At 51.0% G+C, this 22,605-nt stretch overlaps 2 protein-coding genes across 6 annotated transcripts in view; one reads left to right on the forward strand and one right to left on the reverse strand.

Annotated features, from left to right (window-relative positions):
• FLI1 (Fli-1 proto-oncogene, ETS transcription factor) overlaps positions 1-9,278 on the reverse strand; it is a 119,223-nt gene extending 109,945 nt beyond the window's left edge. Inside the window, exon 1 of one of the 2 annotated variants that reach the window (XM_057750263.1) lies at positions 9,210-9,278. Coding sequence is in view for 1 of the 2 variants with exons in the window: in XM_057750262.1 (XP_057606245.1) it covers positions 7,683-7,700 (18 nt within the window). In the remaining variant the exon portion in view is untranslated. Of the gene's footprint in view, positions 1-7,682; positions 8,178-9,209 lie in introns of those variants that run through there. The other variant, XM_057750262.1, reaches the window with a different exon arrangement.
• LOC130861412 (uncharacterized) lies at positions 8,115-14,230 on the forward strand. Of its 4 annotated transcripts, none has more exons than XR_009055573.1 (4): positions 8,115-8,997; positions 9,384-9,553; positions 9,904-10,232; positions 14,012-14,230. XR_009055573.1 is itself a non-coding variant. In XM_057750266.1 (4 exons), exons 1-4 carry the CDS (start codon positions 8,840-8,842, stop codon positions 10,087-10,089), a joined length of 504 nt encoding a protein of 167 aa, XP_057606249.1. In that variant the 5' UTR covers positions 8,115-8,839; the 3' UTR covers positions 10,090-10,361. The 4 variants fall into 4 exon arrangements, 3 of the variants coding, with proteins under 3 accessions (XP_057606249.1, XP_057606248.1, XP_057606247.1); XM_057750266.1 differs by lacking the exon at positions 14,012-14,230 and adding an exon at positions 9,261-9,355 and having other exon boundaries at positions 9,489-9,553; positions 9,904-10,361; XM_057750265.1 differs by lacking the exons at positions 9,384-9,553; positions 14,012-14,230 and adding an exon at positions 9,261-9,355 and having other exon boundaries at positions 9,904-10,361.
• Positions 14,231-22,605: the final 8,375 nt, after the last annotated feature.

Here is a 22,605-nt window from a genome sequence, read left to right on the forward strand (position 1 = left end):
ACAGCATCAACTCACAAGCCGAGTAATTTTATAATATTAACCTGTTTGTTGTCGCATTTCTGCTACATGAACAATACCACAAAATTGTTCACTCTCAGACTCCTTCCCACAAAAAGTCAATGAAGTCCCATATATTCCGTATATTCAGATCTAACAACCCTGCTCCGGGAATGTTAGATTCCAGTAGACGCGTGAAACGCACATATGTCTAGAAATGCAGAGTGAAAGCTCCCATGACAATGCTGCAGTGCTGGCCACTTGCATGTGTGCACTGGGATGTGACATATGGTTCTTCATGACCTGGGATGCATGGCACTGTCTGAGAAAATGCGCCCTGCCATGGGGAATGCATTTCACATTTCAAGTCCACATTCTCTTGGGAGTGGCTTGAAAAATTACATACTCCGGAATTTTGATCATGACCTAAACAGCAGGCACATTGTTCCCCAAAGATGGGAACTATCTCAAATATTCAGTATTTTGGTTCATTTTTGTTGGTATAAGCCCTTTTGAAGCTGTTGTAAAGTCGACCTGAGTTATCTGAAAATGCAACTGAACACATAATCTCTGATCTTACTTGAAAAGATGGTGATAACTCTCCAAGGTTTCGGTTTGCTTGGGTGAACGATGGGTATTTTTAAGTGAGGTGATGGGCCCAGCTAACCTATGAAAGTCCAGCAGATCTGTCTGAATTTCCATAGAGATTGGATTTGAGTTTCAGGCAAATAGCTTTTCCTTTGGTCTCTTCTCACTTATTCTCTGCTGACTCATTCTTAAAAGGAACTAAAGTGGCAGCCCAGGATAGATGGCCCCGTTGAAAAGACAGCTTGTGGTGAAATCTCTAGAACATGGTGAAAGATGACACAGTCAAAGGAGGGAAAGGATAATCACATTTTTATGAGAGCTGGTGAAGCAGAGTTTCTCCTCCCTCTCTTGACTCCGTATTTAATAAGTAAACATCTTTAAACACAGCTGATAGCATGGTCTGGTGGCCTGAATCTATCACTGGTTGTCTAATTCTTTCTGCTGCTCACTTCTTGTGGCCTCTGATAAGTGATGGAGCTGCTTCCATCCCTATTTCTTAAGGAGCAGGATGAGAATAGGAAGGATTCTGTTCCTGAGAGATCTGTACAGTTATGTACATCATCCCTCTATTAAAAATTTTGTGATTCTTCCTTCCTATGTATTTGGTAAGACCCAAATTCTTTCTTATGGTATTTAAAGTCATCCATAATCTAATTCCATCCAATACTTCTACTTTTACCTTCTCCCTCACATGCCCCCCCCCAAAAAAGTATTCCACTTTCCTAGAAAGCCCCTGAACCATATCTTCCAGTGCAAGTCCTACCCCTCCTTCAAAGCCAAGGTCTCTACCTGTGCCAAGAGGCAGTATGGCTGGTGTGTAGAAAAAAACCAAGTATTCTGGAAACAGAAACACTGGGCTTGAAAACCAAATCTGTCACCTATTAGCTATCATCTTAGGCAAGTTACCTAATCTCTCTGAAGGTTGTGAGGATTAAATGCAAGGGTGTATGTGAAAGTGCTTTGTAAACAGAAGGGACGAAATACATGACTATCGTTATTTGGTCTTTCTGTTGTCTCTCCAGTTGAAATTGCTCTTTCCTTCCTCGAGGCTAGCAGAACAGTACTGCATTCTGCTGTGCAAACACACACACACACACACACACACACACACACACACACGGCTTCTCCTCCTGCTCTGTTTCCAGGGCAGCAGCCCTTTTGCCACCAGCCTGGTGTCTTGATAGCATTTAGTCTTAGTTCAGCCCCCTGCCTAACAGCCACGCAGCAGACCTACTGACCTGCATCGGTACAGCTGGCATCAGCTTACGATGCCAATGAGACTAATGTGACAAATTCCCATAAGGCCATATAGCTTTGCCCAGAAAAGGGTTATTCCATAGATTGTCTAATTCTGTCAAATATCCAAGATATTGGCCCTAAGGTTGGTAATGTCGGGATAGACACACCCCATCCATTGGCTCTGGGGAAACATCTCAAAGTCTGTGGGCTACTGATGTTGGGTCTATATGGTCAGTAGAAGAATGGAATGACATCACTTGGTAATACTGTCCTACTGATGAATAAGCACATGAATGGGATGAATACTATAGATAAACATCACTAAAGCAACAGAAAATGAAACAGGGTGTAGTCTTCTGCAAGAGAAAGACACCTGCACAGCTCTGAGATTTCCAAAAAAGCTATTATGGCTGGTTGAAGATTTCGTGAGATTGTGTGTGTGTCTGTGTGTGTGTGTGTGTGTGTGTGTGTGTGTAGATAGTGGTCGATGTCCTTTAGTCTTCTCAGTTTGTCACAAAACAAATGAAAGATAGACTTAGGAAGACTGTTTCAAGATAGGCCAAAAAAAGAAAGTCTTGTTATTCAAAACAAAACAAAACAAAAACATTGTTCTTTACCTACCTGATGCAACTGCTTGTCTAAAATAAATGAAAATAGCAGATTTTTTTCATTCTAACTCTAGACAGTTGGCCCCTAATCTGAAAATCTTTCTATCAAGCTTCAAGTAGAATGAGACCTTTCCCACAGAAGATGAGGACCTTGCCCATGGCCTGAGTCTGGACTTACAATTTGGGGATATTTTCTGACGTTTGAGGGAGGATAAAGGCCTCAGACCATTAGGAATCCTGCCTGGTGGTTCATCACCGTAAAATTTTTCCCAACTTTTTTTTTTTTTTTTTTTGCTGGGGCAACTCAGTGCTAGCATTTGTCTAATGTTACATTTCTAGAACAGATCTTTGCTTTAAATCAAACACCTTTAAAAACCAACACCAAATTAACTGGTCGACCCCAAATAGAAAGAGACATTGACTCTTATACAATGTGATTGTTATTGAAGACCTACTTAATACACAGGCTAGAAGGTAGGCCCATAAGATATGTTCCAATGCATCTGAACACATTTTATTTAAATAGCACATATTCAATTATTAAAAGAAATGAAATAGGAATTCAGTCCACCTGCCCCTGGTCTGTAGAGGGGCCTGTTGGCTATTTAAGTAAAATACTCTATTTTTTGTTATGTCCTGATAATGGAGACCTTGTTTGCCTACAGAAAGAGAAGGGTTTATTTTGGAAAATGGTTATGTAAAAATCCTATCTAAAAATTTGGGATTTTTTCTGAAGTATGGAAATAATTCAAGATGGTAGCAATGCATTTTTCATTAAATAACAGAAGTGTCTTTAGTCCAAAGTGTCAGATTCCCCATGATTTTTCTAAAGGCTTATCTCTCTGTTTCTGTCTGTCTGTATGTCTCTCTCACACACACATACACCGATTCCAGGATCCTATAATTCATAATAACGTAAAGAAAGCAAATGAAATGTTCACGGTATAGTGGAAAGAACACTAGCCTGAGGGCTAGGAGTCCTGCATTCTCACCCTGACTCTGTCACTCGTCATCTGTGTGATCTTGGGAAATTCAGTAAACAACTCTGGGCCTCAGTTTCCCTTCCCATAAAAGGAGGATATGCAGCTAAATAGTCTCTAAAGTTTCAGACCCGAAAGCTTGAAATTGAACAGCAGCAGAAGTAGAAGAAGGCTTTTTTGGTAGAAATTATTCACAAACAAAATAGGATTCACCATTTGGTAACTCCCTGAGGGAGGCAATTCTACGTGGTCACGGGACAGAGAAAGACAGCCTGTTTCGCTGGAGTTCTCGTGAGTCTAGGTGCTGCAAGCTTCATTGAAAGGTGTGTGGGGGCGGAGGGGAGCGATTCACTCTCAGAGTGAAGCTAGCATCAGCATCCGCCTTTAAGGACAGAAGTCAAGTCTTGGTTCCCGGGTATCCCTCACTCTGCTGCTTTCTCCAAGGACCCCATCCTGAAGTTTCCTGACTGGATATGCACTGTCAGTGGTAACTGGTGGCCTGGGCCTGTCTGGCCCATGGACTCTGCTGGTTTTCAAAGTCCACCCATCACCTCAACCCTCCTTTCCCGTTTTGCTCTCCCAACATGTACTGGTTGTGTGGTGCTATGCTTTCCTGAGGTAAAGGATGAAAACTGACAGTATCTCTGCTCAGCTGCAACTTTGTTGGAACCATCCTCCCCGACCATCCTGGCTGCTGCAACCACATTGTGTCCATCCCCTAACCTGCTTCATTGTTCTTCAGAAGATGTATCATCCCGGACATAGAATTATTTATTTATGTGCCTGTCCCCTCCGCCAGAGTGTAAATTCCAGCAGGGTTTTGATCCCCATTTTACCCTCAACACATAAAGCAGAGCCTTGGAACATAAGACACCTAATTAATACTTACAGAATTAATGAAATACATATTATAATAAATCCAGACCTATGATCTAATTTTCTGGCCAGTCGATCACCAGAAGCCCTGCCCCCAAGGAGAAATCCAACTAATGTACAGTCAACGAAGGTACCAGACTTTATTGAATCCATACTGTGACTGATGGCAAGGAGGTACTTTGGCCCTATATTTTATAGATGAGTAAACTGAGTCTCCGGGAGCTTAGTGCCTTGCTTTAGGACACAAAGCAGTTGAGCAGCAGAACCGAGTACAAAGCCAGGTTTTCTGACTCCAAGTCCCCGGTTCATTTCCCTGTTTCATTCACCACGTCTGCATTTTCTCTGATTGTTTCCGCATCTTTAATGGAACAATGTGCACTGACTGAATCACGCTTCCATAGAAGAAATAAGTAGATGCAATTGAAGACTGACTAGAAATAAGATGCAGTTTTGGAAACCAGGTCATTCTTAAAGCAGCAACCAGTATCATGTGCTTTTCAACAACTGATACCATCACTGTGGGGAGAGAGGCGGGGCAGGGTGTTGTTTAATATTTAGGCTAACTTATCTGTGGCAGAAGAACAGTGGAAGGCCTCCTGCAAATTTTGGTGCTCCCAACGTGATGCTCAGAGCCTTCCCAGGAGACATTCTTGGAGAGAAGAGAGCATGATACAGAAGGATTTATTATAACAAGGGTGATGAGGTTCAGATTTTGTAATAACATGAAGTTGTACAAATTATGCACAAAATAAAAAGTTTCTGCAAAGGAATCCAGACTTCCCTGGCATCCTGGACCAAATAGCTCCCTAGTGATGAGACCCAGAGGTAGTTTGAAATATAAATGTGCTTCATATATGAGGAAGAAATACGCAGGTGCATAAAAATCACATCCCAGAATTACTCAAAGATGATTTGTCAAGGCCATTCAAACTGGGAATACACATTCTGGATTTGTGTCTACAAATCTGACATGGTATGTGGCGTCTTCTGACCTCCCTCAGTCTAGAACTGGATTTCCTGGACAGGTAAGTATATGTTCTTGTAAGAGAACGTGAGCATGAAATTTTAGGAACTGAAAGAACTGGAAAGATACTATTATAGAGGTAATTTCATCCTACTGTTTCACTTTTACAAAGAGTTTGAAGCTCATACTGGCTTAATGGACTGTGCATCCTCGCACAGAGCCCAGAAGTCCCCTGGCCTCTCCTGGTCCACTGTCCTCTCCAAACACCGCATTTGAACCAATGTGGGAGTGGGTCTGGGAAGCCCAAGATCTGAAGGGCCACACATGAACAGGAAACTGTGGCTTTCACACAATTTCAATACCAAAGTGTACACTAAAGACTCAGTCCTTCAGAACAGTGAAGACGACCACTTGAAAAGCCACTGTCCTGCTGGTGGGTCTCATAGCTAGACAATCTGGATCAGAGACAAATTCTCCGGGGGAGGGCCTGGACAGACTCACAGGCTCCCATCACCCACGGGAGAAAGAAGCCGGTCACTCCCACCCTGGCACGAAGCACCAGGGTCCTGCTAAATAAGCTTGTTCACATTGCTGGCCATGCCAATCCCTGTGTATGCATCTAAAGAGGTTAGCACATCCTGGGTACACAGACCACAGCTTCCTCCCTACCCTCAGGGCCTGTGCTGAGAGGTCTGAGCATTGGGGAGATATTGCTTCACTTCTCCTTGGGGTGTCCACATCAAGACCCTGGAGCCATCTTACCACCCTTCCGGGTCAGAGGGGGGCCTTCTGGGTAAGCAGCCTAGTGAAGGGAGTTTTCTAGAGTTGAGCATCTTATTACCAAACCAGGGATACCGAGACACTTGCATCTACCCACCAACAAGAACAGAAACCAGCATAAAGTGACCAGTGACCACCCCCCTACAGGAATCCCCTCTCGCCCACTCCTTACCCAACACTTTAAACGGGAGGAAGCCAGACTCACAGAGGCTTCCTTTAACCCAATACAATCAGTAATCTCATCTCCAGATTTTCAAGTTCCTGCTCTTGGTGCCTTTTACTTAAGTCAGCATATTTCGAACTTTCAGAAAAAAAAAAAAAAAACTTAGAAAATAAAAACCACTACCCCACCCAAATGATAAAAATCTCTTGAATTCTCCAAGCCCAACATCTGAGCCTCCTCTTACTCAGCCCTGAGCAAAGGACTTGATTCTTTTGGGTTCTGGGAATGGCGGGCTCTGCCAGTCCCCACCTCACCAGCCTAATAGTTTTTCCAGACCGACTCTGGCTTCGTGTTGTGGGACAGCCTCACAGCCAACTCCTGGTCCCATTCATTCCTCTCGGTACTCTAAGGCCAGTCACATCAGGGGCTGTCCCTCCTCTCTGCTCCGGCCCCACTTCCCCCTTCCAGAGGGAGCAGGCAGTCAATCCTCGTGAAGTCTGCGGTGAAACCCAGACCCTCACCCGTCCCTCTGGGCTGCACTTGGCAACCTGGACCCAGGCGCGAGGCATGGGGTGATGCTAGGGGCTGGGGAGTAGGATTCGGCAGGGCAGTCGCCCGGGCCGCAGGCTCAGGGCCGCTCACTTTAGGAGGAGCCACTCTGCAGCCGCGGTACCCCCTTCGAGAGGCCGGTGGGAGCCCTGCCCCGCAGCCGGCGCAGCCCGGGCGCGGAGTGCGGGAGCCGGGCGTGCGGAGAGGTGCGGACCCGCCGGGAAAGAGATGCCCCGGCGTAGGAGCGGCGAGGCCAGCCCGTTAGTCCCGGGGAGCCGGCAGCTCCCGAGCGCCTAGAGCTCGGCAACAGAAGTAGCAAGAGGAAGGGAAACCGACCCTCGCTGACATGTAAACAGGGCTTCCATCTGGAGGAGCCCGCGCACACAGACCCCCAGACACAGTCACTCGCACCCCGATCCGCCTGCAACCAATCCACTTGCCCGCCCCTGGGCCCAGCCGGCAGGGACCCGGGCTGCTGGCTGCTGCCCGCCCGCCCCCGCCGTCTTCGGCCTCGGGGGAGAGGAAGCCGGCCGCTGGGAGGGTGCCCAGCGCCGGGGCCCGGGTGCCCGGCTAGCTGGGTGGGAGTGGTGGCCCCGGAGGTCTCCGGCCCCCTTGCTGCGATCGGCGTCCGGCTCCCCGGGTTTCACGCCGCCGCCGCCGCGCCCGCAGTCCCGCCGGCAGCGCGGTGGGAGGGGGCCGGGCTCCGTTCGGGGGCAAGGGGTTGCGGGGGAGATCGCCCTCGGCGGGGAGCCCGGCGGCTCGCCCCCGCCTGCGAGACTCACCACCCGAGAGCGGGAGGAGACGGCGCGAAGCCGGGGCGCGGAAGGAAGGGAGAGAGGCCACGTCTTCCGGGACCCCGGCGCCCCGCGCCCAGCCTGCCCGCCGCTTCGCCCCCTCGGCCGGCCCCGCCGCTCCGCGCCCACCGCCCGGTCGCTTACCTTAATAGTCCCGTCCATTTGGCCAAGTCTGCAGCCGAGCCCCCCAATATTCCACACATTGACCCGGTTACAGCCTGACCTCGCAGCCCCTTCGGATTAGCCCGGCGCGGCCTCTCTGGCGCCCTGGGCCCTCCCTGCGTGCCCCCCGCGAGCGCCCTGCCCTCGCTCCCCTGTGCACGTTTGTTGTTGTAGCGGAGCGAAAAAGAGACAGTTAACCGGATGAAACTTTTTTTCAGCTAATTTTGGGAAGTGACTTCACTTTGCGAATGGGGAGGAAGTCCTATCTCTCTCTCTCTCTCTCTCTCTCTCTCTCTCTCTCTCTCTCGTGTCTCGCGCTCTCCTCTCTCTTCTCTTCTCTCCCCTCTGCTCTCCCTCGTCTTCCCTCCCCCCACACCCCCTCTTCCTCCCCTCTGCCGGTCCTGCTTTTCGCATCACACACGCTATATAAATATATGCGGGGATGCCCAGATACATTCATGCGCCGCGCACACAGGATACTTGCTCCCGGGAGATAAGAGCGAGCTGGGAACAATGCCGGGGTCCACGCCCGGCGCCCGCGCCCTGATTCCCGCAGCCTGCACGGCCCCCCCCCCCCCCACCTTCCCCCAAAGTCCAACACCGAACGTCTTTGGCCTCCTTCCTTTTCCCCGGGCCGTTGGCCGAAGGTGGCCCTCCTGACTCATTCACTTTCCGTTTCTTCCCACAGATAGGTTCATTAATGCTTTTTCCAGCCGGAGTCAAACTTTTTTGGGGGGGTGCGGGGGGTGCGGGGGGAGCCGGAGAGTTTACTCGGGCTGGGGATAACCTGGAGCCTACTGCCCGGGAAGATCCGGATGCAGACCGAAGCCGACCAACCAGTAGAAAGTGCATCCAATGGGAATTTTTCCACTCGGGCTCTCGGCTGCGGAGTCGCGCAGACTCCCGAGCGGCTCACCCACCGACGCGGACTCGGGGCGGTTTCGGACCGACCCCGGCCGTCGGGGGCGTGGACTCCGCTCCCAGCGCGCTGTGAGCGGAGGGACGCCCTCGGGGAGGCGCGCCTCGGCGCCTCCGCTACTGGAGAGCTCCCGGCGCCCGCCGAAGGCTGGGACCTGCGGCACCCAAAGCCACCCACCCGCGCCTTCTAGTGTCAAGCCCCTGGTGCATACCCCGACCCGATGGCCCAAGCCCTGGCGCCCGGGTCAGAGCCGCCTATGCAATGCCACCTTGGGCCCCAAGAAACCTGCACTACTGCGAGACGATCCCTCCAGGCTGGCCGGCGGGTCTCCAAAGCACAGCAAGCAATATCCCTGCCATCGACCCAGACTTCTCGCGGGTGAGACCCCCCCGGGGCCGGTGCTCCAGACCATCATCTCCACCCTGCCGTGAGGCCAATCTCCCCTCGGCCCCCCTTGTCGGGCCCCGCCGCGCGGAGACCTCCCGGGTGCTCCTGCAGTGCCGCCACCCACTCCAATTGGCGCAGCGAGGGGAACCCCGGGCGCTCTGGGCCTGACTTGTTTCTCCCCGACCTCCTCCGAAGCAGGTTACCTTGTCCACGCTCTCCAGACCACGCTTTGCACTTTCTCACTTTTATTTAAGAGTCCACCCGGAGAAGGAGGAAAAAAAATTCCAGTGGAGATCCGAGTCAGTTGGAAAGAAAAATTTTCAAAAGGGTGTCCACAGCGGTGAAAAAGGTGACTTATTAATTCTTTATTTCTTCAGGAGCAGTTGAGGCCGAGAGCTCGCTGGCCTCCCTCCCTCCCTCCCCCCACTCCCCTCTCGAAATTAGTCTCATCAATTCAGCTCCAATTTTGGGTTCGAATACAGACACGGGGCTGAACGTGACCAGACCTGGAGTGGCGGGTGCAGCTTGCCAGCAATTGAGCCTCGGTGTGCGTACGGGGAGTGGGGTGGGGAGATGGGGTGGGGGTAGCATGGGGGCCGGGCCGGCCCCCCCCAACCCACTGTCTGCTTCTCAATCCAGGGGTCTGCTCGGGGGCTCCCCTGAGACCGCCACATCTGGTTACCGCTAGCGGGGTCAGTCCCCCCCTTTGCCTGGGGCCACCAGTTCTGGAGTTCAATTAAAAGAAATCAGGCTTAACCCTTTCCTCCCCTCGGCCCCGCCGCCCGCCCTCTCACTCTTCCCTTCAGCGTTTCCACATGCTTTCCAGAGAGGAAAGAGGTTAAAGGGAAAGGAAGAATGAATTACATCCTTTCAAACCCCAAATTGTTTCCTTTTCAGCCCAGACTCTGCCGACCTTCAAACGACAACAAGACTTTCGGGAGGGAGCCGGGAGACCGCTTCGCACCCGGACCTGACCAGAAACCCGGCACCCCCGGCCACATTCCTCCTCTTTCAGGCAGAGAGAACTCCAGTCTACCACCAGAGGCCCCCTTCCTGGTGCTGGGCAAACCCTCAGGCCGTTAATGGCCACCGCAGGCCAGCCAGCGGCTCCCCCTTCTACACCCAGTCCTCCTAGTACTTGAGAAGGCATCTCTGCGGCAAAACATTGGCCAGGTGTCTCTTCCCAACTCCTATCAAGCCTGGCAAATAGCAGACTGCTCTGATCAGTAAGTCACCCCTACATCCCTAGTACCCCCAACGCCTTTTAGCAGGAGCTGCCTCTCCCCTTGGGAGAACTCAGTGTGGAACTAGATTAAAATGAAGACTTGCCCTCCTTTTTGAGCTGTGGAACTCAATAGCACCTTCTGTTTCTGCCTGTAAAACCAAAGCTTCTGGCAATTTCGTAATTTTGAAGATGGTGGGGAGGGGGAAGAGGCTGGCACTGACATAGCTGTCACCCCTTCGTGACTCACTGACTGGCACTGGTGCTGTGGCTTTTGGTATTCACCAGCCCCTCCATGAGGAGCTCCTGTGCGTTCACAAGGTCCTCCACCCAGAAAGAAGAGCCCCCCAACTCTGAGCAGCCCTCTGAGGGAATCTGAGTCTCCCGGTGACCCATGCTGGCATGGCGGTGGGCAGGGCTGCCCACTTATGTAACTCTGGGTTTGATGTCCCTCTCCACTGCTGCTGCTGCTTTGTTAAATCCCAAAGGGGGAAAAAAGCCCTAACCAAACACAACAGTAAACAAGTCTGCCCTGTTTAATGTGGTTACCACCAGACATCTGGAAAGATGGTTTGACCCTGGCAGCTCACATTGTTTTCACGAGCAGCCAAAGAGAATATTTCGAATGTTTGCATTGAGACAAATTGATAGAGAGCCTGTGGTGAGGCCGCTACAGATGAAAACTGTCTTAGAGTTGGCGAGGGGGGAACCCTTCCCCTTCTCTCCGGTCTCCTCGCCCCTTCTTTCTCCTCACCGCTCTCCCGCCCTCTCCCCTCCCCCTCCTCTCCCTTCTCCAGGCCCAGCTAGGGGCTGGTTACCCCAGGCCACACACTTGCTCACACCCTCTTTCCTGGCTCACCAGAGACTGTCCTGTCTCTCCCTTTCCCAGACTGGGCAGGGCTGGTGACCAGGAGCGGGTGCCTGCTACCATCCTGCCCACTCACCAGCCCCCGCTGGCTTTCAAGTTAGGGGAAGCTTACAGCCAAGGGAGCCGGACCGCATTTAAAATAAAAGCTATCAATTGGGGGGTTGGGGCGGGGGGTGGGGGGAACCAACAAAACAGCCCGCCACATGTTTCTAAGGTCACTTGCAGAAAGCGTGCCCACGGGGGGCGAATATTCAGGAAACCTTTGGACTCGGAGCATTTTCAGTGTAACTGTGGTGGGGTGACTTGCCTCGCACCATCCGCACTTGACAATATTTTCAAAGATGCGGAAGTCCTGCTTCCCCCGGGAGGGAGCGGCGGGGTGAAACGTGTCTTGGCTCGCTCAATGTCAGCCCTTTTGACCCGGTCAAGACTTTCCAGACACAGCTTCCCGGGCTTCTTCGGTCCCAGCCCAAGTTGGGGGTGGGAGGACGCGACAACCGGAGCTGGGTCCCTGGGGTGGCTCCGGACCTCAGGATGGTCGGTCACTTGAAACCCCGAAAGATGCCAGCCTTGGCAAAGCGCCTCGGGCGCGTCCTTCCCCCTCCGTGCTCCCTCCTCCCGGCCCCTCCCGGCCGGCGGCCTCGGCGGGTATTCGAGCTGGCAAGGGGGTGGGGGAGGGGGGCGCGGGGGAGGGATGGGCGAACGAGCGCCAAAACTCCAGACTGCACAACTGCAGCTTCAAGTGTCTGGCCCCTCGCTCGAGGCCATAATTAATTTGAGATTTATTTTTATTGGAGAACTCGAGTCTCGTCTGACCTTAGCCAAACAAGGCAGCTCGAGCCGCCCCTGGATGCGCTTGAATGCCGGGGAATATTTCTGCAGGAAGGCTCTGCAGGCGCGCCTGCTTTGAATTTGTTTCTCAGACTTCATCTGCTCACAGATTGAAGGAAGATTTAGAGCCGCTGCTGGCCGGGCCCGCTCCCCACGCTCGTTCTTGCCTTAGAGCCAAGAGGGTTCAAAACGCTACGTGGGAGGCCGCGGCGGCGGGAGGGCCCGGGAGGGGGAGGGTCTCTGCGCCCCGAGCCCTTGGCGCTCCGGGGCCGGGTCCCCAGACCACGCGGCGTCGAGGAGGAAATCCCAAGGGAGTCCGAGACTGACCAGAGAGCGCAGGCTGACAAGAGGTGGAGACCAGCCAGGTGCCGGGACCCTCACCCGGTGGCGGCGCCTAGATGGGGGCTTTGGGGGAAGGGAGAATTCAGCCTTTCCAAATCTGCAGCCGCCCTGCCTCCCAGCCGCTCGAAACAGCAAGCAAACTACAGACCTGTGTCCTTGAAACGCCGTTTGAGGACCTGCCGGCCAGATGCTGCCCCTCGGCCTTGCCGTTGCGAGCATTCTGGGGGAACCAGTCTCCCTTCGTCTGGTGGGGGGCGGCGGCGGGGGTGGGGGGGATTGCAGCGTGGGCTGAACCAGCAGGCCGGTTGGTGGGGGAGCGAGAACAAGGAATCTGGGAGACTCACTGAGGGAAAGTGGAGGTCCCTACCAGTCTCGAGTGGGGCGGCGAGGGACCTTCGGGGATGTGCTCCTGGCGCTGGGATTGACAAGCGCTTTGCCCAGTGCGGGCACCTCGCAGGGACGTGGTCAAGGTTACTCCACTGGGTCTCCTGCCCCTCCCCACACCTGCAAGTGGAACGTCCTGGTTGAATGTTCTCATTGGGAAACCCCGCTCCTTGGGTTTGTATTCTAGCTCTGCACTTACCAGGTCTGTGGCCTCGAACAAGTTCCTTAACCTCTCTGTGCTTCAATGTCCTCATCTGTACGTTGGCTTTGGGCTTTATGATAGGATCTACCTCAAAGGGCTGTTGTAAAGATGGAGTGTTTAGAACTCGCCTGGCAGTCGGCACAACTTTACCCTTATTGTTTGTATGTTGCCTCTGCCCCTTGCAAGCTGAGTTACATTAACTTCTCAATGCCTTAGTTTCTCATCTGCAAAACGGACCACCTCTTAGGGTTATTAATATTAAATAAGTTCGTACAAACAAAATACTGTTCCCCTTTTCACTTTTCCCCTGCTCTTTCCAGCCTCAAACCCGCCCTACGAGCGCTCTCCTGCGCGGTCCTCCTTGAGAACTTGGAACCCAGATCGCTGCCCGGGTGGAGTGGGCATCCTTGGTTCCCCAGGGCCCGGCTAGTCTCCTGGCTCCTGGGGTGCGGGCGCCTGGGCCCATGGTGTTTGTCAACAACCTCGGAGCCGAATGCCCGAGGCGGAATGGCAGGGGCTTGGCAGCCGGGGACTGTTTGTGCCCCTCTGGCAAATGGTAGGCGTAGGGAGCCTGCGGAACAGACCCAAGATTGTCCCCGCCACGAGGACCTCTCGCCCTCATCAATGCACCCCTTTGTGCAACAATACAAACTTTGTGGCTGCTGAAAAATCCATTTTTTCCCCTTGAAAGGAGCTCCTGCTGTGAGCGGCTCCCCTGGAGGCCAGAGCTCGCAGACTGCCACCCCTCTCCCCCTCCCCCAGCGAGCCCCTCCATTCGTCCCGGCCCGCTTCGCTTTCTCTCTGACTCTTGGCCTGGGTCAGGCTCCTGGGCTCCCACTTGCCCCTCTGGGTCATTCCTGAGGTTCTGAGTCCCCGAGTGTGTGCAGACTCGGGGGTACCAGCGGATAGGAGAGAGACAGCAGCTCCCTGCCCCGGGGCCCTTCGCAGCCGGGAATGAGAGCTGGGTCCGCCGAGCCCCGCGTCCCGGGAGCGGGTTACCGTGTCCTTAACCCCTCAGGAAAGCTGGACATTGAGAACCGAGCTCTCTGTAGTCTGTGTCTGCTCTGCCACCTCCTGGGAGCTATCCGTCCACCCACACGTTCACTGATTACCCATCCATTGATTCATTCGCTTTTCATTCATTCATCACTGGTAGATTCAACACCCCTTCCCGGCCAAGCCTCCAAAACCTCGCTTCCCCAAAGTGACAACAGACTCCTTCAGACCACTGGCGAGGAAGATGCTACTTGGTAGAAACAGGAGGAGGGTTGGACGCATAATTGGCGCACCTCGATAAGACCCGAGAGTCCACGCCGTCGAGGTGCCCAGTGCCCACAGACGGTCACTCTGCCCACCCTTCGCTGATACGGGACATAGCGCCAGGGGCGGGGAGGAGGGGAGGCGGGAGGGGCTGGGCCTCTCGGGGGCGGGGTTTCGGGAAGGGGGGCGGGGCGAGACCTAAGATGCTGGGAGTACGTTAGCCCAGGCGCAGTGGTCCTTCATTTTCGGAGCTGGGGAAGGATCTGGGCAGCTACCTCTGGGCTGCCAGAGGACCTCGCAGGGTCCACACCCTCGGCCCCGCCGCACTGGCGGATTTTCATTAAATGTGTAACCCAGATGTCCTGGCCTCGGTTTGTTTACATTCTTGGGAACTGTTGTGGAAAAGGAAAAAAAATAAAAAAACAACCCAACCCCCTTCGATATACCGTCAAATATAGGAATCTGCTCTTTCCAGGGGCCGGTGGGGCAAAGGATGGTGGGCTTGAGGACTGGGGGTGTCGAATCCTTAGGAGAAACGCGTCGCGATCACTCGCCCGCACGCACCCACACGCACACACTCGCGCGTTCACACCTTCACACTCGCGTCCACACAGACTCAGGGAACCTTATGTGCGCAGCGCCCCGTGGGCGCACGATCCATAGGTACCCGACGCTGGCCCGCGGGTCCTGGTACTGGCGTCTCGGCTTCCCCGCACGGCCCTCACCAGGCTCGCCCACCTCCATTCTCCCAGACAGAAGCGACCAAGAGCCTTGGTCCTAAACCAGGGATTCCCGAGGGCCTGCTTCACCCCCATCCGGTCTAGCTAGTGCCCCCAGTTCCAGACCCACCTGCTAAAGCGCGGCTCGCTCCCCCCACTTCTTTTCCCGGGGAAAGGAGGAAGAGAACCTAGGCCCGGGGAGAGGGTGGGGGAGTGCTGCGGTGGGGCCGTCATTACCTGTTTAAAGACGCTGTCATGTCTTACCTTGACGTAAGACGAGGTGTCGGGGACTGTCTGAAACATCCTGGGTTGTTGAGGAAGGGTCGGGAAGGCCCAGGAACCAACCTGAGTCGGAGAAACCTCAGTCACCCTCGAGTGGAGCAAGGGTGAGACGGTGGACTGCGGGGGGCTGGGGGGGGGGCGGGGTGTGTGAAGCGGGAATGCAAAGGGAGACCACAGGAGAACTGGAAGGCTCCGACCCACCTGGACCAGCGAGGGAGGGTGGGGTGCAGGTACCCGTGCCCTTCCTGAGCCTCTATCCCCCAGGTTTCAGGCTAAGGGGCGGTGGTGAGAGCCAGCTCACACCGTGGGGCCTCTTTTCTACAGTCCTGGAACCTTCTTCTATCGGCAACTGGAGACACCCGTCTCCCCCAGCCCCTGAGTAGGTTCATACGTGGGGACGCAGGGGTGGGGGTGGGGATGCGCCCTGGCCGGAGGAGAGAAGGAGGCTAGGACAGAGGTCGGTCTCCTCATCGATGCAGCCAGGAAACAGATATTTACAATGTTGCCAACACTGGGCCCTCAGGGCACAGACCTTCTACCAGACTCCCCCACCACCCCTAGGGCTCCACCAGCGTCCAGCTGTCTCCTTCTTTCCTGCTGGGGGACTGCTTAGAAATGCCCCCCCAGCTCAAGGTTCTGGAGGTCTATGGAAGCCCCTTTCCCAGAGCTCACCCCCGCCTGCCTTCTGGAAGAAAACAGGTTTTCTCCTAGAGACAAAGACATTGAATGAGGCAGCCTTGCTTCTAGTGGCAGGGGAGGTGGTGTCTGAGGTTTGACTATTGGGACTGGAGGATGCAAAAGCTACCCCAGGATGCCAGATGTCTCTGTGTGAGTCTCTCCCTGCCTGGCCAGGTCTGGCAGTTGTCTCTCTCCCCTTCCTTCCCTTCCTTCTCTTAAACCATCTCTAACGTGGCAGGGCGCAGCTTCTACAGCAGCCAATATGTTTCTGATAAAACACTTTTCTCCCCACTAACAAATTCCAGCTTTTTGGCTCCTGAAACCACAACAGACCTACACATTCAGGGACCAGGTACATTTCTCCCGGCTCCTAGATTCCCATTCACTGTTCTCCCCTGGTGCCTTTGCTCCAGAGTCTCCCCATTTTCTTTGAAAGTTGGAGCGAAATTTGCAAGAAGAGTGAGCAGAAGGGGGAAAAGGACAGAAAAGAACTCCTGGGAGAGAATGAGAGAAAGAAAGAGCCCAGAAAGCCTCCGGGCTGCAGCTAGAGCAGGCAGCTGCGACCCTGCATTGTCCCCAGAGATTCCTCACAAACGAACCCTCACTTGAACACCCACCTTAGACACCCCTTCCTGCTCTGCCAGCAGGAGCCGGACTGCAGCAACTCCAGGGTGTTAAAGCTCTTGGTGTGACTCCTCTGCCCCCAGGCTCCCGATCCCTTGGCAGAGTGGAATTAAACCTGCTGGCTGCCCAAGTCAACGTTTGCCTTTCTTTCCAGAGTATTCAGACAGGCAGCCTCAGCCCAGGCACAACCTCGGGGGCTGCAGGAACCACTCAAGTCTGTGCATCCTGCAGCTTTCCTCTCCGCTGCCTCTCTCCAGCGCTCTCCGTCCCACTCCCTCTTCCTCTCTCTTTTCCGTCTTTTAATTTGATTTCCGTTTTCTTATCAATATTTCAACTACTGTTTGATGAATTGTTCTAATAGACAGCCACCCATCTGCCCCAGCTGCTTTTCCAGAAACCTCCCTGTGTTACTAGGAAATGTCAAGGATCACCAGAAACTACCATGTATCATAAATATAAAGACACACAGCCAAGTCAAGCCAGGAGGAGACCTGGAAACCAGGGCCTTCTTTAAGCTGATTATTTAGTTTCAAAGGATTGCAATGCAAAGAATTATTCTTCAAATTTAAACAATACGGGTGATGTCTACTTTGATTTTTCAAGTCCTTAAGTTTTTCCTCCTTAAAAGTTACTCACTTCTCTTGTTTGGTCCTCCCCAGGTATATATCTCCTGACTCACATTTTTTAGGCAGCATCTATAAGAACAAAGCGGATTGCAAGTGTCCAAGCACCAACGCTATTATGGGGTTTTGATTTAAAAATACACACATATTTAAAAACACTCTTGCTCTAACACAACATTGTAAATCAACTATACTTCAATTAAAAAAAGAAAACACCTTTGTTAAGGAGTTGTTTCTGGGTCCTCAGATTTGTGTTTTCTTGAAATTTAGAATGTTGCTGATTTCTTTGGCTTCCACTTGTAGACCTGGCCTTGAGTGGGGCTCTGATGTGTGGGTCACGCTTGCACTGCCTTTCAGTTGCCCCATCCCAGGGCCATTCTCCACAGACCCCGCCTTGCTGACCAGTCGCCCAGGCTGGGCATTTTCACATCTGGGATCCCCTCTCCAGAGTCTCCTGTAAAAGGGAACTGCTCACCAGGCTGAAGACCAGAACCTTGGGGTGAGGGGTTGTGGCAGAGAGAAGAAAGCAAAGGTGACAAGAGTAGAGAGTGTATCAATTTGTAAGAAGAAAATCGACAGCTCTGTGCACCTCTGAGAATGTCTCAGTTTCCCCAGCTTTCCCCTCCTCTTCCTTCCTGGGGTTCCCAGATCTCTGGCTGCTTCGGTTCTGGACACTGGAAAAATTTGTTTAGTACCTGCTCCCTCTTCTTCACCTCCTCCTCCTCACTCTCCAGCTGGCTCTGGAAATTTCTGACCAAAAGGCAATTTCTTGGATTCCATTTCTGGAGAAAGTACACTTCTTACCCAGATCTCCCCATGTGGGGGGTATGGGAGGCAGGGTTATTCATTATTTCCTTCTCAACAATATCCCGATTTTTCTCTCCGTCCCTCCCCCCAAAGCTCAACATATTGAAACATTTTGCTGCTTAATAAGAGCGGCCGGGAGAGCTGGGAGGTGAAAGGCCAGCCTGGGACCGTAACTGGGGCTGCCGGGGCTCAGTGCTGTCTGCTGGCTGCCCCCCGCCCAGCACATTCCTGGCCATCGCTTAGGAAAACAAGACAGGGCTGAGGCGGGGAAGAGGCTGAAGTACCAGAGCCATGGCCCTGTATTTTTTGTTCTTGGGATTCTTGGAGAGCTCATCTTCCCCCCCAAAGGGAATAAACACTATTCCACACAACCATGAATAAAACAGAAAATGCTTCTGCAGCAGATAATAATCTTACACCGATGTCATGCATTTTACAGGTAAGTTCTTTTAAAGAAAGTTAGAGATTTGAAAATGAAGCCTTCAGCTATCTTACAGGAGATGAAAAACTAAACAGATTATCTAATTAATACCTCACCACTCAGATTAGGTTTTTCCACCCTTGGTCCTTCCTTTCTTTTCTTTCTTTTTTTTTTAAATTTTATTCATTTATTAATTATTTTTTGGGGGGTACACCAAGTTCAATCATCTGTTTTTATACACATATCCCCATATTCCCTCCTTCCCTCGACTCCCCCCCACCCTCCCCGTCCCAGTCCTCTAAGTCATCATCCATCCTCGAGTTGAACTCCTTTTGTTATATAGCAACTTCCCACTGGCTATCTATTTTACAGTTGGTAGTATATATATGTCTATGCTACTCTCTCACTTCATCTCAGCTTCCCCTTCACCCCCTGCCCCCCCCAAACCTCGAGTTCTCCAGTCCATTCTCTGCATCTGCATCCTTGTTTTTGTCTTGTCACTGAGCTCATCAGTACCATTTTTAGATTCCGTATATGTGAGTTAGTATACAATATTTGTCTTTCTCTTTCTGACTTACTTCACTCTGTATGACAGACTCTAGGTCTATCCACCTCATTACATATAGCTCCATCTCATCCCTTTTTATAGCTGAGTAATATTCCATTGTATATATATGCCACATCTTCTTTATTTTCTTTTCCCCTCCCTCTCACTCTCCCTCCTTCTTCCTTCCTTTTCTTGAAGGTAATTTCTAAGAGATTCCTTGAGTATCTAGATTTTTAACCTTTTCTTCTTTATATTTTCACAGTTGGTATTACATCCTTATTTGTAGACACATCTATCTAAGGTTTGCTCCCTTCATTAGACTGTAAACTCCCTGAAAGCAGGAGTTTAGTTTGTTTGGATACTTAGTGTCCACACCAAAATTGACAGGCAGAGAAATGGAACAATTATTTCGCTACATCCTTGCTTTCTGAACAAAAATGAAAGAAGGGAATACAAAACAAACAAAGGAAACCATCACATTGTTATTAAGGAGAAACTGATGGAAAATTACACCTGAGTGAGTGATCCTGATTCATTTTCTGCTTTGCCGCATTACATGAAATCAGTGCTCATGTGTTGACTTCATTTTTACATAAATGGTTTAACAAGGGAGTGTGTAATCATCCCTCTTCCCAAGCACACTGGGTGTGGTCAGCTGATGGAGGTGTCCCATCTCCAGGTTCCATACCAAACTCTTCAGGGTTGCGCGCGCGCGCGTGTGTGTGTGTGTGTGTGTGTGTGTGTGTGTAATCAAGCTTGAGCATGTGCCCTACTTCCTACTCTTCTGGTAATTTGAAAAAGCCAGGGCCATGCAAATAATAAAATCTTGTTGGTTCTGGGAAAACAGGTGAGTTGACAATGAAGTGAGGGGTAATCCAGTGTCCCTTTCAGACAGGGTTTCAGAGCTGGACATAGACCTGGAAACCTGCCTTGTTTGTGCATGTATAGGGGTGGGGAGGGTTAGGGAAGCCCAAAGGGGAAGGGCCTATGGCCCTAACCACACAGTCTGGGAGCAGGGGTGGGGTGGGTGTAGACCCAAGCTATCTTATCCTCCAGGAGGATAAGACCAACTCCCTTTGTCACCTGGAGCCTTCAATTTGCCAGAAGAAAATTGCTGAAATTGGTAACAGCTGCCATAAGAAGGCACAGAAGAGAGGAGGATGCAGGGGAAAGAGGTAGGAAGACTCATGAAAGCCAGTTTATCCCTCCAACTGTTTCCAAAGGAGAAGGGGTGGGGGCTTTCTTGGTCCATGTACCAGCCTGTACCAAGCTGCTTCCTTGGACTGTAGATTTGCAATCCAGGGTCTGTGTGGCAGGTGACCCTGGTGTGGAGTTTAGAGATCAGGAGATTGGAATCCAAGAAAGGGCCCCAGTGGGGGAGTGGGGGGAATATCTGGGTGGTGTCAAGCTGAGCCATCCATGGGTTCTAGGATTCTAAGCAACCCAAGTAGGACCAGCTTCTTTATTTAGCAAATGAGAGAGTTACAATTAGATCATCACAAGATGCCTTCCAATCAGAGCGTGCTGTAATTCTGTGAGATTATTTAACCCGGGAAAGGATGTGAATCAAAGGCAAATTCACATTCTAGGGTTAGAAACTCTGGGATCCTATCTTGATTCTGCTCCTGATGACTGGTGTTAGGGGCTCAATGGTGTCCCCCTAAAATTCATATGTTAAAGCTCCGATCACTATTCAGAATGTGAATGTATTTGGCCTTTAAAGAGGTGAGTAAAGTAAAATAGATGGGCCCTAATCCAAAAAGGCTGGTGTCCTTATGGTAGAGGAGATTAGCACACAGAAATGTGGGGGCACAGAAGGAAGGCCATGTGAGGACACAGCAAGAAGGTGACCAACTGCAGGCCAATGAGAGAGGCCTCAGGAGAAACCAAACTTGCCAGCACCTGGATCTGGGACATCTCGTCTCCAGAACCATGAGAAAATAGAGTGTTTAAGCCACTAAGACTTCAGTATTTCATTATGGCAGCCCTCACAGAGTAGTTCAACTGAGGAGTCATGGTATTTTGCCATGATTTGGTTTCTCCAAGCAGGTAAAAGGAATTGACTATGTTGACTCAACATTTCTAGAACCTGCTATGATGATCAATATCTATTTATTGTGTAGCCACACTGTTTTGGACCAAGTGTGGCCTTGTGTGTAAAGCAGTCTTCCTGTCTTTGGGGTTCTTTCCACCCCAGATAAGGTCCAAAACCCCATTGAATTTCAGTGTCGTCCATGGATTTTCTATTGCTTTCTCTCATAATTATGGGGAAGGAAGGAAGGAAGTTGCTCTTCCAGGAAGCAACTTCAGATTTTAAAGTGTAGCCAGCAAGCTGTCATGCTCCTTATCTCTCATTATCTGTGTCCTTTGTGGCCCTCAATAGGCTGCAAACCTAGACAGAGCTCCTGGAAATTACAAGGAGAGAGAAGGGGCAGGAAATTTGTCCAGGGAGATAAGTGCAGGAAATAGAGGCAGTGAGTAGAACGGAATCGATGAGAAGAGCAGTCAGACTGGGGCTCTTTAGATTCCAAAATGCGTGTGACCTGATCAGTCCTTTGATTCCCATCACACACACACACACACACACACACACACACACACACACACACACACACATGGGCACATTCATATGTATCCTCAGTGTAAAAGAGGATCTATCTTAGGATGAGCAACATGGGATGCAAAATAGGGAGCATCCGGAGCCAGGATGGAGAATGGCTGGGGCAAGAAATCAACAATCCCAACAGGTACAAGAGAAAGGGTCTCCTGGCTGGCAGATGCACCCCTCACCCCCACCTATAAATCAAAAGTATGTAAAGTTTCCCAGGATTGGTGGTGAAGAGGTGAGGTTACTGGAGAAGGAATGGGACTATGCATTAAGGCAAAGAGGCGCTCTGAAGACCAAAGATTTTTATATACATCAGATTCATTCTTCCAACTCCCTAGGCAAGTTTTTCTCCCTCTTAAGTCATCTTTTCATGGATATCAGTTAATTAATTTTATTTCACTAGATAACCCCTGAGGCCTCTTTTAGTTGAAATTTTCAACTAAAATTTTCTAAGGAATATATTACTGATCTCATCTGTAGTTGTATTTTTCCATGTTATTGGGAGATGGTCTCCATCTTTGTTCCTATTGAAAAACTGTGGAATGCTTCCTTTTAATAATTCCAGTGTGATTTCAGATAGGGTGATGCTTTTTTTTGATTGAATGAAATTCATTCATTCATTTATTCATTCATTTGTCAGGGATGGGAGGATAGGTCATAAAATGACTTGAGTGGTATCATTTTGCTATCTCTGAGAAGGCAAAGGTTTTCACAGACTGTGTCATCTTTGCTCTATCAGTCTGGCCTTACCCTAAAAAAGAGGAAAGAGAATACAATTAAAGAGAGCCTCTCGTTCAGGACCTCTTGTGGAAAAAGTCGCCATCACAGTTTGAGGGGGAATGAATCGGTCACTAAGGGATTGAACACATAATTGCACAGAGTGGGACAGCTGGTCGATCCATTGCAACTTTGAGGTATAAGATAATTGTAATAATTGAAAAAAAAAAAAAACAACCCTTTGGGGCAGTGCTGAGAAAAATGCCACAGAAATAAAAGTGGACTTACTCTGGCTGCTGAGGATAGGCGAGAGCAACAGAGGCCATGGTACCTGTCCCCTTCCTTCCTTTTTTTAAAATTAATTTTTATTGGACTATAGTTGCTTTACAATGTTGTGCTAGTTTCTGCTGTACAGGAAAGTGAATCAGCTATACATATACATATATCCCTCTTTTTTGGATTTC

Source organism: Hippopotamus amphibius, chromosome 9 (assembly GCF_030028045.1).
Source record: "Hippopotamus amphibius kiboko isolate mHipAmp2 chromosome 9, mHipAmp2.hap2, whole genome shotgun sequence".
Taxonomy (NCBI): Eukaryota; Metazoa; Chordata; class Mammalia; order Artiodactyla; family Hippopotamidae; genus Hippopotamus; species Hippopotamus amphibius.